Source organism: Zosterops lateralis (assembly GCF_965231275.1).
Source record: "Zosterops lateralis genome assembly, chromosome: 20".
Lineage (NCBI taxonomy): Eukaryota > Metazoa > Chordata > Aves > Passeriformes > Zosteropidae > Zosterops > Zosterops lateralis.
Window position 1 is genome coordinate 10,395,481 of NC_139780.1, and position 16,234 is coordinate 10,411,714.

At 51.5% G+C, this 16,234-nt stretch overlaps 1 protein-coding gene across 3 annotated transcripts in view; it reads right to left on the bottom strand.

Annotated features, from left to right (window-relative positions):
• Positions 1-15,588, bottom strand: part of NTNG2 (netrin G2) — a 46,201-nt gene extending 30,613 nt beyond the window's left edge. For 2 of the 3 annotated variants that reach the window (XM_083876021.1, XM_083876019.1), the window contains exons 1-2: positions 15,305-15,382; positions 11,705-12,782 (exon numbers count right to left, since the gene is read on the bottom strand). In XM_083876021.1, coding sequence (XP_083732147.1) covers positions 11,705-11,917 — 213 coding nt within the window. In that variant the 5' untranslated portion in view covers positions 11,918-12,782; positions 15,305-15,382. Of the gene's footprint in view, positions 1-11,704; positions 12,783-15,304; positions 15,383-15,558 lie in introns of those variants that run through there. The other variant, XM_083876020.1, reaches the window with a different exon arrangement.
• Between the last annotated feature and the right edge of the window lie 646 nt (positions 15,589-16,234).

The following is a 16,234-nucleotide window of genomic DNA, read 5'->3' on the forward strand; positions in this document are numbered from 1 at the left end:
AGACTGCAGCTTTTAGATCTCCATGCCAAAGGAAAGCTGGAAAGCAATTGCAACCACTAGCTGCACAGTGAAGAGAAATAAGAAAAATAATAATATTAAAAGGAAACAAAAAACCAACGAGGTTTGGGCAAAGAAAAATGAGTAGGTGATGTGAGAGTTTGTACTGCACAGCCAAGGATGCTCAATCACAGCTCTCATACCTGGTGTGATTTGTTTAATGGTGTCTTGGGAACCCCTCCCTGGACTTCCTTTGCTTTTGAGGTTCTCTTCTGCTTGATGGAATTTAATCCAAGGGCTCTGCCAAAACCTAGAGCACCCCGGGACCACTTGTTTTTAATTAGTCTCCCAGTAAGAGTGATGACAAGGTCTCATCAACTTGGATGAGTTTTGGAAAACAAAACTTTGTATTTTAATTGGAGGTGGGGAGTGGAAATCCTTGGTGTTTTATTAGGAAGATTTTTATTAAAGGAGGAAAAGTGAAATGCATTTTTTCAGCCCAAAGATCAGTGCTGTTGTGTGGGTTTCTCTTGGATACTTTCTCCTGGAGTGGCTTTTTCCTCTAAGAACTGGCTCTCAAACCCAACCAGAGACCTCTGAGATCGAGGGTGTCTCCAGGCTCTCCTGTAAGTGCTGCTGCTGGTTGGGACTGGGGGCTGTTTGATAGACCCCCAAAGAGTCTGCAGAGTCAGAAAAAGCAGGTGACAGCACAGGAACCTCCTTCCCTCCTTCTTGGGGCTGCTTGTGACCAAGGAAACCTCGGTCTGAACCTGCAGCTCCATCCAGGAGGGGACAGTTCCCTCTGTAGCCCCCACCCCATCCAGCTGTGATGCTTAAGGAGCTCTCAGGAGCATCCCAAAGCCCTTCTGCTTCCCTTGGGGCACCCAGGGCCCTTCTGCTTCCCTCAGGACACCTCTGACACTGCCTCTGAATTTCTGCTCAAAGGGCAGCAGATGAGGTTCACAAAGTCCCCGTGTCTCCTTGTGCTGCAACTGACTCCTGAAACTGTTATCAAATTTCCTCCAAATCCTGCAAAAAACCCGGGATCAGCAAAATCTCCACGTGCACCTGATCACTCCTGCCCTGATGATGTCCCTGCTGTGGAGTGGTGCCACTGCAGGTGTCCTGCAGCCTCCCCTTCCCTGAGCAGCTCATCTGTCACCAGGAGGGCTGGTGGGACATGGGGGTCCCCAATCTGCAGAGAGGAGCAGGGCCAGCCCTCCCCACCCCTGCCTGTCCTGTGGGTGTTCTGGAACACAATCCCTCCCCAAGTTTTGTTTTCCCCTCTCCCTTTTACTGTCCAGCACCACGTTGGATCCGTTGGCTCCACAGGCTGTGGGGATGGAGCTGAAATGACCTTCCCAGCACATTTTCTTCCCTGATTTACACTCGGCTGAGTGCCCCCAGCTCACGCTGGGATTGAGCTGCAGGGCTTCACTTCCCTTCCATCCCCTGTCCCGGCTTTCCTGACTCTGCCAGGGCTTCACAGGGATCTCTGTTCCCCTCCTGGCTGGGCTGTGTCAGCACAGGGAAATCACCCTCTGAGCAGGGAAGGTGCCTGACCCTGCCCCAGTGCCAACCACCCTTAACCTCCCCAGTGACACACAATTCAACCTATTTTCTGCAGCACAAATTTCTGATAAGGGCCACCCTGAGCAATGTGTGTTATTGGCTTTTCTCCCAATAATCACTCCAGTGATCTGCTTCCCAAACAGAATTACCCAGGAGAAAACACAGGCTCATCCTAATGACATTTCAGGGTGTTTTCACTCTTGCTGCTCCTGATCTGAAGGTTCAACTGCTCTCTCTGGGTTTATGACAAGACAAGGTGATTTTATGATCAAAAATAACATTTGTGAGTAATTAAATCTCCTGCTTTAGGGCATAAACCGTAACCTGCCAGTGGTCAGGGTGGGACTCTAAGAGAGCTGGAAATACTCTCTGACAATTAATTTTCACTCTATTCATGGGCTGGGAGGGATCAGAGGGGTGAAACAACCGTAATTAATTTACAGCGATTATTTCCAACAGCTGGCAAGTGGCACAACTCACTGCAGAGAGGGCTGGGAGCACGGAGAGGGAGCAGGAGAAATACGAGGCCCCTCTGATGCCAAAGAGCCCCACAAATCCCCTTCCCTGTGAGCCCAGGTGAAGGTCTGTGCCCTCCTCTGAGGGCATGGGGGGACACTGGGATCTGCCTGGCCAGGTCCACTCTTCTTGCACTGATTTCCCTGTCCCTCAAGTGAGCCATGGGCTTTCCCCACTGCACAGCTGTGACTTGAACCTGGAAAACATCTCAGGAACAGCTCTGGGATGCAGGGAGAGGTCCCTAATGGGGCCAGCACCACAGCATTGGATTGTGGAGACTCTGGGGAGCCTTTCTTCAAAATGCTGTGTTTTCTACTTTTTTGTTATCGTTGTTTTAAAAAATACCTCTTTGGTCAAGCTCTCTATTATTTTAGATAAGACAGGAGCTGTCTCACAAGGTGGAAGATGCAGTTTTCCCATGGGTGGCTGCAGCCCAAGAGCCACTGGGGAATGCTCCAGCAAAGCCTTCATCCATCTGCACATCCTCCAGGCATCACCCTCCTCTTCCCAATGCCCCTCCAAAGGGATGTTTTGGGGTGGCCCTTGTGGATAGGAAGGTTCTGGAAAGGCACCCAGGCATTGGTGAGGGGTTATTTCGCAGCTTCAGCTCTGCAGGGGAAGGGCAGCTCGGGATGGGATGGGATGGAACAGGATTCAAAGCTCAGGGGAGGCTGATGGGGTGTTTTGCTCCCTTGTGTGTCCTTCCCCTGCCTCCTCCCTCCCCCAGCCATCTGCAAGAGGCTCTTATTAAGGCAAAGACAGCAAAAGGGGAGAAAACCGTCCTCGCTAACAAGCTGTTTGCTGTTTATGAGCAGGTAAAGGCAGAGCTGGAATGAATTATTAATAGGGTGGAAATGGGGTCCCTCCACAGATCTGCTGCTAATTCTGGCTCAGCCGAATGTCACACCCTCCATCTCCTCCCCGGCCGTGGTTTGGGGGCATTGATCGCTCCTCCGCTTCCTTCCCCTTCCTGCCGGATCGCGGCTGTCCGGGCACAAGGTGACCCGAGCCCGGGGCAGGGCGGGCTGTGCCTGGGGCAGGGACGGGCCGTGAGTCAGCAAACCCACCCCGGGCTCCGGGCGAGACACCGGGACGCGCTCAGCGAGACATTTCGCTGTTTTGCCTCTTCCCTTTGGCCTGAAGCAGATACTCATTCACCGAGCAGCGCCGCTCGTTCAAGGCTCCGGGGCTCCCTTGGGCCCGTCTCTCCGTCAGAGAAAGAGATTCAAGCCCTACTCGTGGCTGCTCTTCCCCTTCCCCCTCCAGCCTGCTCTGAATTCGAGAAGCATCTCGTTCGTATTTCATCCAGGCTCAGCTCTGTGCCCTTCTCTCCACCGGCCCTGGGGAGACATCACTGTGCCAGACAGGGTGGGCTGGTGGCAGGGCAGTGTCCTGTCTCCTGATGGGGAAATTGAGGCAGGGAATGATTTCAGGAGCGGTCTGGCCTTCACTAGGCATTGAGGGCTCCACCTTTCCGAGGACTGAAATCCCCCAGGCACCTGCAGCAGGGCAAAGTCGTGGCTCCCTCACGCAGCCTTGATGTGAGGCTCAAGGAAATCTCTGTTCTCATCCCACGCCGTCTCTGAAACTCTCCCTGTGATCTGGCAGCACCTCGTGAAAAGGGTCTGAACTGGTGCTTGCGCCACCATAAATGAACCCAACCTGGGCAAAAAGGGTGGCATCCAGGCAGGAAGCATCCTGTCCACAAAGGGGGGATGCAGAGGGAGGTGCAGCTTGTCACGCCAAGGGCTGACCCAAGTCACCTGTCCCCCCTCGCAGCGCGGCCGGCACCGCTCCTGCCCCGGCACAAATCCCCTGCCGCCCACTCTGCCTGAGCCGCAAACAGAAAATCTGGCTGCATGAGGAATCTCAGCCTCCAGCCTGCAACCAGCCCAGTCCACGGGTGACCTCTCCAAGAAGGGCCCCAAGATGTTTGCAGAGTGGCCTGGAAGCAGCACCTCCATTTCCAAAGCCCTGGCATCCCCTGCCCTGTCCTGAGAAGCGTGTGCAGCTCATTTGGGGGCGGCACAAGGGTTAACGCCGCCCGGAAAATTCCACTCCTAAGCAGATAATCTCATCTGTGCTGGGGATACACACACACACACACCACCCGCAGCAGCCCGGCCTCCCCTGGAATCATTTTTGAGCAGCTCTTTCTTTGTGAACTGCTAATCCCCCGGTGAGCCGCTCTAACCCCATCCCTCCTGCCGCCCTGGGCTCACCTCCACCCCCAGCTCCCTGCCGGGGCTGCACCCCTCAACCTCCCCCTTTGGCAGTGGGTGCTGCGGGGTGACCTGGAGCCTGGGATGAGAGGCTGATACACCAGACACCCCTCAGCTGGCAGCCACGGGCACGCGTTCAAAAACGCGGCACTTTAATCCCATTGACTGATTTTTAGCTTGTCTCCAAACTCGGACTTTTCTCTACTGGGGACTTGCAAGCTTTGCTCTTCCCAGGGCACTTTCCTGAAGCTTGTTTACAAATTAAGCTGTCTGGATTCCGCCCCATCCCTTCCCTGCCAGATTATGAAGCCCTTGCATCTTGCTCCAGAGATGTATTTGTGTCCGCAGCCCCTAGCAGCAGGAGCACAGCAGCAGCGACCTGTGTGCAGGGCTGCGAGTGCATTATTGATTCAGGACTAAGAAAATGCTTAGGAAGTAGGAAAAGTGTCCTGCTCTCTAAAAGCTTGTGCGCCTTGTAAGCTCAATACATGCAGCCTTTGCAGAGAGGCTCGCTACGCCGCTTTTAATAATTTATTCTGTGAGAGAGGCCCTGATAGTTTGAATGGGGGAGGGCAGGATGCAGAGCCCGGGGGTGGGAAAGGGGGGGGAGTGGAGGCTCTGCTGTGCTCCTCCAGAGCCTCTGTGGAAGGGGCACAGCTGGGTGATGGATCCCCTGCACCCACAGCAGCCTCTGCTCAGGGCTCCTGTGTCTGTCTGCTGCATCAAGCACTCTTGCCTTTGCTGTTGTGTGCAGAGCCTTTGGCTGCTTTATGCTCTGTTTCAGGGGAGCAGTTCAGCAGGTGCCTGTCAGAGGTTTGGATTTTGTCAGCCCAAAACGTGTCCTGGCTGTCCCTGAGACCCCGACAGTGATCCTCTCCTTAGAGAGGGCTCCCCAAACCTCCTGACTGGCAGCACTACAGAGCTGAGGCAGCTGACTCAGCCAGCAGATGGGGAGTTACAAACCCTTTGGCTGGAGTAGAAACCAGTTGAATCTGTGCTAATTCCCCCTTTGGGCCATGGAAGTGTCAAGGCAGGACTGGACAGGGTGGAGCTCAGCACTGGGGCAGCAGAGACCCCCCAGGTCTGGGCTGTGCAGCACCTTGGCAGAGGCTGGAGTGCTGGCACTGTGCTCCACGGAGGGGAGCAGAGGGAAGGCTGCCCTGAGAGGTTCCTGCATGGATGGGAGCCAGTAGGGATGAGACCCAGCCCCGTGACTCTGCAGCACTGAGCTCCTGGGCCAGCAGCCCCAGCCAGGCCCCTCCTCTGGGGCTGACCAATGCAGAAATCCACCCCAGAGCCAAAAGGCAGAGGTTCCCCTAAGCCTGGCTGTGGGTAGCACTGAGCAGATGTGCAGAGGCACCGGTGCCAAATGCTGGAGCAAGCACAGGGCAGGGCAGTGGAGTAGGGCAGGAGCAGGGTCAGGGCTGCAATTGTCTCCTCTGGGCACTCTGGTGGCCCTGCCTGGAAAAAGGGGGACAAGTGGGGAACCTTATGAGACATGTCTGAGGCTGCAGGGCATGGCTCATCTACCTGAGGTGAGGGCTGGAAGTCCAAATTGCTGTTTGCCAGGGCTTTGCAGGCAGTAGCTTCTCCCCAAAGACATCCCAGCCGTGCTGTGTGATTTGGGGAGGAAAAAACCTCTTTGGTGTTTTCCAACACAGAAACCTGCCCTCTGTGTTGAGCTGCCTGAGTAACTGGATCAGCCAGAGCTCCACATCTCAAAAGGCTGGTGGTAAAAGGGTGGTTTGGGATCTGAAACTAAGGTTGGAACTGGACTTTCACTCAGGAAAACCAGAGCATGGTAGGAGAGCACTCCTTCCCACTCTGGCAGGATTTTCTGTAGGGAGAAATCCTTTTAAAGTTTATTGGAAAATCATATCTATGCTACAGAATACAGTGCAGATTTTTAAATAAATAAATGGGAAGGATTTTCCTAAATACCTTTGGCTTCAAAAATTGCCTATGGAAAGCTGTGGTACCTGGAGCTGCTGTATGAGTTTAAGGGCTGCTGTAAGAACTGCTTTCCCAGCTCTGCCCACACTTCCCAACAAGTCTTCATTCCATTCTCTTCTCTTTTTCCCATCTGGACACTGTTCCCTTTGAAGAGCAAAGCTTTTCTTACTCTTCCTGAACACCTTCAAGGTAGGGGAAAACTTTCTGGTCACTGTACCAATTAAATGTACTTGACAGCTTCATTTTTATCACTGTGTCTTTTCCATCAGCAGCTGGAAATGATCCTTGTTAGGGGAGTAGCATCCCACTTTACAACAAGATGAATCCCGAACTGGGCATTTAAGGAAATAGTTACAGGCTGTTGAGGGAAAATCCCGTTTGCTCAGCACTCTCTAATTTGAAGCTGAATTGTCTTCTTTCATTTTTCTGCAAAGCCTTTCCTTTTAAAACACCAAGATCCTGCTGCACTCTGAAGTCACCTCAGTGGCAGGAGGAGAGCAGGGTGTAATTTGCTGAGCAGCTAATAATGTACAACCCAAGGGTCTGGCCCCAAGGGCAAGGAGCCACTGATCCTGACTTCAAACAGTGTCCTCTGCTGCAACTCTGATGCTGAGGAGTGATTAAGGGTGGGAACAGAACCAAAAGGCTCCAGCTCTTTCTCCCACACTCAAAAGCGGTGCCACGATGGGTGCCAGGGGTGGATTGGGAAACCTTCCTCTGGGTGGAAATGGCAGCAAGTTGTCTTTTCCAGGCTTTCCTCAAAGGCAAGGGGGGCATTTTTCAGGTGTTAATTTTACAGATTGGAGGCTTTAAGGGGGAAGAGAGGCTGTTAGCACTTTGCAGCTGTGAAAACAAAGTCCAGTCTTTCCATCCCTACAGCCCTGCCAGGGGTGTCACAGGTGATCTGACAGCAGAGAGTGAACTTCTTGTGCTGCTGAATTTTGGCATAAAGGCAAAGTGATCGTCCCCAGGCCATAGAGGGTCCACAATGAAGGGCAAAGGGGAGTTCCAGCTCCCTCTGCTATGGCCAAGGATGGGTTTGTAAGCAGCAGTGGATAGTGCTGATTTATTCAAGGAGGAGGGAGAATATCCGCTTTTCTTGGAAAGGATTTTCCATTGGACTTGTATACAGGCTCTGCTTAGCCCAAAGGATGTCCTTGAACTCTAGGGCAGTTGAAAGGCTGAGAACACCTCGTGCTTTGCCCCCTGGTTCTACTCAAAACAAGGCAGAACTCTGGTGAGCCAGGAAAGGGTTGTGGGTCTCTGCTCAGGGTACCAGAAGGGATGAATCCATCCTTTAACCACCAGAACATGTTGCATCTTTAAAAATGCTTTTGGAAGAGCATTGCTGAAGCAATTTTTTCCCCTTCTCACTTTAAAAACTTTGGCTTTTCCCTTTTTTAAAATCTTTTGGCTTTTAATCATCCCTAAACCCATAATCTTGTTTGCACCTAAACAGGTGTATGAAGATATAGATGGATAGAGTTGTATGAGATGGGCAGAAAAGCAGAGGAAAAGGGTTTCTTAGCCCAAAGGTTTGTCTGCTTTTTCCTATTTTAGCACCCAGTCCACAGGAGAAACAGTCCTTCAGTACAAGCCTTATAACCACATGTCATTCAGAAAAGTTTAGCTAAGAATTAAACTAAACATCCAATTTGGCTGCATGTGTAATGAATAAATAAAACCTTTTCCTTTCATGCGCCCGTGCCAAAGTCAACAAGCTCTATTAGCTGATGAAACAATGCTGACGCCAAATAAAAATACCCCTGACCCATCAATATGGGCTGAGAGCTCGGCCCTGCATCAAAGAGTGTTGTCAGAACAAGAAATACTGTCTGCACACCTCTGGAGGCGGGGGAAAAAGGCTCCCATTCCTGCAGCAAGGTGGGCTCCCTGTGCTCTCATTGGGATGTCAAGGAGCAGCAAAAACCATCCCATAATGACCGTCTGTTATGGACACCTCTCCTTGTTTCTGCTGGAATGATTTGGAAACCCCTTGAGCTGCCAGGAGCTGGGACTGGGCTGTGCTGTTTGCTGGCTCCCCACGTGTGAATTCTCCACAAAGGCTGAGGAATTTTTATCCCGTGTGCAAACGCTGACGCTTGAAAGTGAAACTTCCAAAGGTCCCTGCTCGGTATCAAAGAAGTGCTTCAGCATCTCAGCACCTGGGAGCAGCCTGCCAGCTGTGCCACCCTCCTCCTCCTCCTGCCCAGGAGGGTGGGAAGGTGAAGGAATACCACATCTCCCCTCTGCCCCATAGGGATGTGCAGCTTGGCCATTTCCCAGCTGTGCCTACCCTGCAAACCCCTCTCCTTTGAAAGCCACGTTCAGCTGCTCCATGCCATGCCCTGCCTATGATCTTTGAAGTCCCACCCCTCCCTCGACATCTTTGGTTTAAAAGATCTGTTCCCTATTAGTCTTCAGTCGCACTTTCAGTCTCATTCAGGCTTTTATTTACTTATCCATCTGTCTTCCTGCTCTGCCAGGAGGCAAAGTACAATTCATTTTTCAGGTGACCCTGCCAGGAAGGCATTGACATGAATAGGAACAGGTTCAGAAACTGTGGAAAAAGCAAAACCCTTGACTTTAATAAGCAACAAAACGCTTCCCAATCAGAAGGAAGCAGCCAGATGTGACCAGAATTGCTATAAAACACAAAGGACGGTCCTCCAAATAATTCCTGCCATCTCTTGAAGCCTGCTGGTGCAGAAGTCTTGTGAGCACTGCTGGTGCTGTGGCAGGGCAGTGCCTGGTCCCGTGGCCTGTGCAGCCTCGCAGGACACACTCTCTGTCTGACAAGGTCCTGACTGTCACCAGGACTCTGCTCCTGGCCTGCCCTGCACGGGGAGATGCTGCAGCTCATTCCTGTCTGGCTGCCTGGAGCATGGAGGGGTGTTTGTGTGTCTTCAGTTTTGATTGCAGCTGTCTGAGCAGGGCAAGAGCCCCGCTGGGCTGCGCTTAATTCTGAGTAACGCGAGTTTAACTGCACGGACGGTCCCCTGCTGTTTTGAAAGACACCTAAGAAAGCAATACAGTCACTGCAAGAACTTCTCTGCTGGAAAGCCAGGCTCCTATGAGAACCCACCTGTTACAAGGAAATAATTAAAACCTGAAGAGAAAGGATAACAGGACATGAAAAGACACCTGAGCAGGTCGGCAGCGAGGAGCTGCCCTGGCTCTGTGTTGTGAGCTGCTCGCCCTCCCCTCGGGCAGCGAGGGCCGGGGCTCGGAGGCTCTAATGATCCGTGGGCAGAGACATCGATTTTTGTCCGGCACTTCCTTAGTGCAGGGGGAGCAAAACTCTGCACACATCCTCTGTGGGCTCTGCTCCCCCTCCCTGCACGTCGATCGGTGTCAAGTCACCGCCCAGCACCTGCGATGGAAGGGCCAGTTCTTGCTGATTCCACTTCCCACTGACCAGAAGGGGATGCTCAGCAGGAAGTGGCCACGTGTGACAGAGGCTGTGAAATTTGAGCTTGATGGCCTCCCAGCCCACACCACTCCAGTGCTAAGGCTGGGTTGGAGCCTGGATCCCTCCTGCAGCCACCTCCTGCTCTGTGCACTGGGTGCTGGGTAGGCTCCTTGCTCACCTCAGCAGGGCTGCTCTTCCTCTGCTTCGTTTTTACAACTCTTAAGTCCTCTGGAGACAACAGCACTGGTGTAAGGTGGGGGAGAAAGGGCCATGAATACAGTTGGCATTTCACAAACGCATCCCCAAAAAAATCTAAAAAATACCTTGCCATGTATTATTCCTGTTCTTAGCTTGATTTTTTCACCAGGGAATTGCTCAGGGACATTGCTGTGAGTGCTGGTTTCTGTTTTGGAAGGCGAGAGCCGGGCCAGGCTGGGGTGAGGCAGGGACAAGAAGGCAAATCTATGTTTTGCATTTGTGTAGCTCTCATTCACGGCTGTACACGGTGTTTGCAAGTGTAACAGCACATGGCAGGCGTACGCTACAAGGAAATACTGCTGGTGCCCAGGATAGAAAGATTTCAGCTCAGTATTGACTGAATCAAGAGATGCAGAGAGCTGATTGCAGTTTGTGTCTTTTGCTTCTTTGGAGGTCAGTGGAGCTGAAGTCTGGAGCATCCTTAGCCAGAGAGGGTTTGCAAAGAGCTGCAGTGAGTGTAGTGGGAAGCAATCTGGTATTCTCCTTTTAATCCTTCTGCAGTCAGTCAGATAAGTGGAAATACAGACTGACCCATCAATAGTTAACGGTTTTATTTGCAACCTTGGACTTAATCTTTCTTTTCAAACGATCTTTTAAAAGGAAAAGCTGCTACTTATCTAGAATTAGTGGAAATGTCTTCCCTGGTACTAATGAGAGCCCTCAGGCTGGAGGGAACTGGGTAACTTACTGGCAGCATGTTTTGATGGTCACAAATGCTTGGTATTCCTTGGTGTTGAAGGAGCATTTTTTTTTTTCTTGTGTTTTCAAGAGATGCTCTGAGTGGCTGGGCCCAGGGTATTTCCTCAGGGCATTTTCCTGGCAAATTGAGGCATGGGGTAGCACTGGCAATAGAAAATGAGACTCTCTGCACTGATTTAGAGGGAGAAATCCCCTTCTCATTATAATAAAAGAATAATATGCTCTTTCAGAAGACACTCCTTGTCCAGTCCTCAGCCCAGTGGAAACCCTGCCAGCATGAGCTGGCTTGGTGTCTGTCCTTTAAATGTGTGCCTGGACTGCTCCTGGGGGACCTTTGGGAGGGGGCATTACTGTTTTGCTCTTTGCTTTGACCCCTGAACTCTTTAACAATGTAAAGCCTTGTGAATTATAAATCAAATGCTCCTGCTGAGCTTTGTGGTGCACGGAATGAAATGCAATGATTAATATTTAAGAGAAAATAAGTTAAAGATTTTAACTACAAGGGCAAATGTCTGTCCACAGAGCCCTTTCATGTGGAGGCTAGAAGAGAGGGAGAACCACATTTTCAGGGGCTTTAGTGAAATTTGTCAGACCAACTGCCAGAGCTGTGGTGTATGCAGGGGCCAAACCACCCCACTGCCCTGCCCTTCACTCTGCCTCGAACTGAGACCATCTACCCACATCCTGTAAAATCCCAGCAGTGCTGGAGCAGCCCTTTGGGATGGGACTGGCCAGTACACCCCACACTTTAGCAAGTAGAGGAGCAGCTCAGGTTGTGTGTGCTTGCAGGGGCAGAGCTTCTCCAAAACCCAGACCTCACCCAGGACTTGCTGAGCCCTCCTTGGCTCCTCCTCACTCTCCCCTTGGCATGCCAGCCCCATCCCTGCTGCAGGACTGGCACAGCACTGGGGTGGGCAGGTGAATTCTCCCTGCTCTGCAGAGTAAGAGCTCCAGGCAGCGGCCACTGTGGCCACTCTGACCCACAACACCCTTATAGTGGCACCTGGGCTGGACTCTCCTCCCAGCCACCAGCAGAGTTTGTTCTAAGGCAGCAAATAAGGAGGGAAACACTTACATGGGTGCAGAACCTCTCCGGAGGGTCCCCACAAGTGATTCCTGCCGGGTCCACCCGCACGGTCACGTAATCCTTCATCCTCATGGCCTTGGGCTGGCAAGCATAAAACTCCCATGAAGGACCATCGTCCGTGGTCACCCAGGACTTGCAAATGTCATACTGTCCCATGGCCAGGGGGACGCAGTGCATGAGGAGAGCAGCCAGGTAGAGCATGGCAGCTGTGGCCAAGCGTGGGGTCCCTGGGCGAGGGCAGTGCCGAGAGTCCCGAGGAAGGCAGCAACTGGGCTAGGGGTGGCTCTCAGGATCAGCATGGAAACTCCTCATCTAAAAATGCTCCAGTCGAAGGAGATCCAGGCAGTAACAGGGATGATCCCACTCTGCACGCTGTGTCTAGATGTGGAAAGTTCCTCTGGGCACAGAAGCCAACTTTGCAATTCACTTGATTGGGAAAGTTTTGGCCAGAGTTGCTGATCAGTGGTCAAAAGTCTTCCTTAACCTCATTTTTTCCCCTTTTATTGTACGAAAGGTCTTCCAATCAGCATGAAAATATCTAGAGGTGACTCCAGTCAATCAATACAAAGATCAAGTTCTGAGCTGCTGATGAAATTTGATAGGAGTAAATTGGAGAGGCCGTGAGATGGTGCTGGATCAGGTTTTCCTCAACCTTCTGCTCCCAATGTGTTGCTGTGGAAAGTGCCTTAAACAGTGTCTGCCTTAATTATTGGGGTGTTTGAACATTAGCACATAAAATAGAGCATCTGGTCATCAGTACAACTCTGACAAGAGAGACTGCTTGGAGCTAAAATTCCTTTTTCCCAAAGGATGGTTGTGTCAGCGGGTGCCCAGACCTGTGGTGGTCCCAGCAGGTGCTGGGTGATCACTGGAGTGACTGGGACAGGGCTGGCTTTGGCTTCTCCTGCTGTGTCCTGTGGTGGTGGTGAGGATTCCTGTCCAATTCTGCCTTTTGGCAACGGAGCACCAAGTTCCCAAAGCCTTCAGCTGCAAGCCATGGGGCTACCTGAGATCTCCTCTCTCTTTCATGGTCAGGGCAAAGGCAGAGTTCATCAGCAGGAGGGACCTGTAAGAAATTGGAGGACAAATTAGGTGGGAGCAAGGGGGGACAGTTGGAACAAGAAAAACAGAGATCCCTCAGGAGGCAGAGCCCTCAGCTGGGCTTGCCAAGCCACCAGACAGGTTTTTGTAACAGGGAGATATACAACTTTAATAAAAAGCAATCCATAGTAAGATGCTTATGGCTTTTCTGCTGTCTGGGAGAAGGGAAGGAGCGCTGCCCAATTTAAGGTATCTGCTTTGCAACAGCAGCTGGACAACAGGAGCTCTAATGGGTCCTCAAATAATATCAAGAAGCAACCATGGGTCATTAGAAGATGGAAAATATGTAGACAGAGTAGGGATAGACAGACAAATTGATAGTCCTAAAAAGATAAGCAAATAAATAAGACAGCTGGGGAGACAGATACATTGTCCAGCATCCCCACATATGATTTATCTGAACAATAACATTTAATAAAAAACAATTTAAAGTCCTAATAACATTTAGGTTCACCTAATACAAAGAGCAATGACCTTCCCAGTATTCATTTCAGGTTAGAACAACATTTCTGCAATTTTGTTGTCTTTCCAGTAGAGCTATAAAAATTGTAAGTAATTACAAAACAAAATGACAAAGAACTGAAGCGGGGAGGGGGAAAAACACAAACCCTCTCTCAGTATTATATTCAGGAGGGAGATCTCATCCCAGAAGGTGGGAGGCACATATCCAGAAGAGAAATTTACCTTTGGATAATTCCCTTTCTATTTCTTTCCCCAACTTTTCTTTCACAATTGAGGCATATCTGCTTCAACATGCTTAACATTTGCTTTCTCATGAAGCTCAGTTACTAAAGCTCAGAAACCCCAGGTTAACAGATGCATTGATCCGTGTTCGAGGGCTTCACACCACACTGCTATCATCTCCCTTTCCCCCCTTTTTGCCTGAAAGATTGCTGATTGAGATGAATGAGTCCAGAAAAGAGAAGCTGTCTCTCATGTTTCATTGCCAGCTCTCAACGAAGAGCCTGTTATAGCTGTGTTGGACCTGAATAAACTCCCAGAAAAAGAATAGACTGGCTGCTATTTTTATATTATGAGTAAATGTAGTAAAAATAATAAGCCACTGTGACACAGTGTTTGTAAGTCCTACTTACATCAGAGCTGTCTTTTCAGTTATAACAAGTCAGTTCCTAATTATTACATCAAACTGGTCACTGCCAAGTGCCTGATAACAGCGGAGAGTGAGAGACTCCGGTATTGTGGAGAAAACAAGCAGGGTAGTTTTAATGAGGACTCCAGTGCTGTTAAGTTTATGGATCTATTTTCACAGCCTCAACAATTATATCTTGCACTTGAATGGCTGTCAGGGAAACATCCAGGTAGAAAGGATCTATAATATCTATTAGTCTTGTTACACTGGCTAAATGTCACAGATTCCCAGGGAAATGAAAATTTGCTGGAAAAAAATGCATTTACTGTCGGTCCATCAGCCAGGCAAGTGGGTTTGGGGTGAAGTCTGTGGCTCAACACTCACTTAGCAAGTGCAGTCCCTTTGCAGAAATAGTTGGAGCATTGCTCTAGAATGAGCCAACATACTGCAAACGGGGCAGAGAGGCTCCCCAAATTTCACCCTGCTTGATTTGGTTTGGTTCTTAGAAAATAAATCTTCACCTGATATTATTAAGAAACTGCAGTTCATGGGAACAAATAGAATCAATGCTCTTTGTTCTCTTTGAAGAGTACTCAGCACTCACTGGGGACTGACTGATAGCCGGAGTATTAAAAACACAAAATTAGATTGTGTCTTGACTTAGCTGGCTCCGAGTTTTTTTTATTATTGGATTAACACCCTATTGAAATAAAGGGACAACGCTGAGCAACAACTGAGCTGCTCTCGGATTAAGAGCAGAAAGTAAACTCAATGAAGGAGTTTTTAATTTTCTCTCAGAAGTGTTGCTCTCCCCGTGAACTCTCCGCTCTCCTCCCGCGCTCGTGGAGCAGGAGTTGTTCCCCTCTTTCCCACGCTGACCGTCCCTTCCCCGAGCCCGGACAGCGAATTTGAGGCCACCCTCAGGGGGCCGGGAGCCCGAACCCCGCGATAACCCTGCGCGGCTCCCGCCTGAAAACCTGGAAATCCCGCTCGCATCCCGCCGCTCTCCCTGATGGATTCGCGGTTCCCGGCAAAACCCGATACCGCTCCCGCTCCTCCCCATCCTCCTCGGCTTCTTTTACACTAAAGGACTTTGTGGGGGCTGCACGGACTGGGGAGGGAACCGGCGGGGCGAGGGGAACCGGCGCCCTGTGCCGGGAGAGCCCCCCCGGCTTCCCAAACTCCGAAGTGGGAAAAATAAACCCAATATCCCGCGGCGGGGGAGACGGGGACGTTCCGGGGAGGGGGACGAGAGAGCGGGACACCCCAGGGAAGCGTGGCGACAACTTGGGAGGCGCGGGGGGGCCCCGCAGCGCTCGGGGCTGGGGCAGATGCCGGCGCTGCCCGCCCCCCCTCCGCCCCCGCTTTCCCCCATCCCCGGCGCTGCGGGTCCTTACCGGAGGGAGCTCTGCGGCGCGGGGCTCCCGGCGGAGCAGCCAACTTCGGGGCCGGGGGAACCCCCCCAAAAAAAACACTCCCCCCCAGCCCTGCCCTGCCCTGCCCAGCCCAGCCCAGCCCAGCCCAGCCCAGCCCAGCGCGGCGGGCAGGCGCTGCGCCGCCGGCCCCCAAGGGCAGATGGCCGGGGGAGCTTTGTGCAATCCCGGCTCCCCTCGCAAGTTAATGCTGAAGCTGAAATCCCTTTTGCTCTCACTTTCAATCACAATCGGAGCTTTTATCTCCGTGCCTGATCCCGGCTGCGTAACTTCCTCTGTGCAGCTTTAGCACACACCATCCCACCGGCGGCAATGGGCTTCTTAAAGGTGCAGGAGGAAATGCAGGGGGGGGGGGGGGGGGGAGGAGGAGGAGGAGGGAGGGAAAACCACCCGAGGAAGAGGAGGATGCGAGCGGGAGCCTTCAGCCCCGGCGGCCCCGCGGCTCCCGGTGCAGCATCCGCGCCGTCCCGCTGCCCCCGCTTGGAGAACGGCAGCCGGGAATGCCGCTCCTCGGGGCTTCTCTTTTATTTTTTTTTTTTTTCCTTTAAGAGCTTAAAAAAAAAATTAAAATCATGAGCTCATGTTTGCTCGAGAGAGGGAAAAAAAATCTCCAGTCACGAGGGTTTCCCCACACGTGTAAGTCCTCGCTTGGTGTGCCCTGAATATTTTGGGGAGGCTTCTGCTGGCGAAGATGCTGTAAATGAGGCTGCGTGCGTGTGTGTTGGGGGAAGAGGGGGTGGTTGGAATTAATAGGATAAACAAAGCAGGAACTCGGAGATGGGGAAATCAGATGGCTGGGAAATGCTTGGTACTGGTGGGAATGTGCTGTGAGGTTGAAGCGAACCAGGTTTTGCTTTGGAAAGGTGAGGGAATGCTGGGCTGTGAGGTGTGACA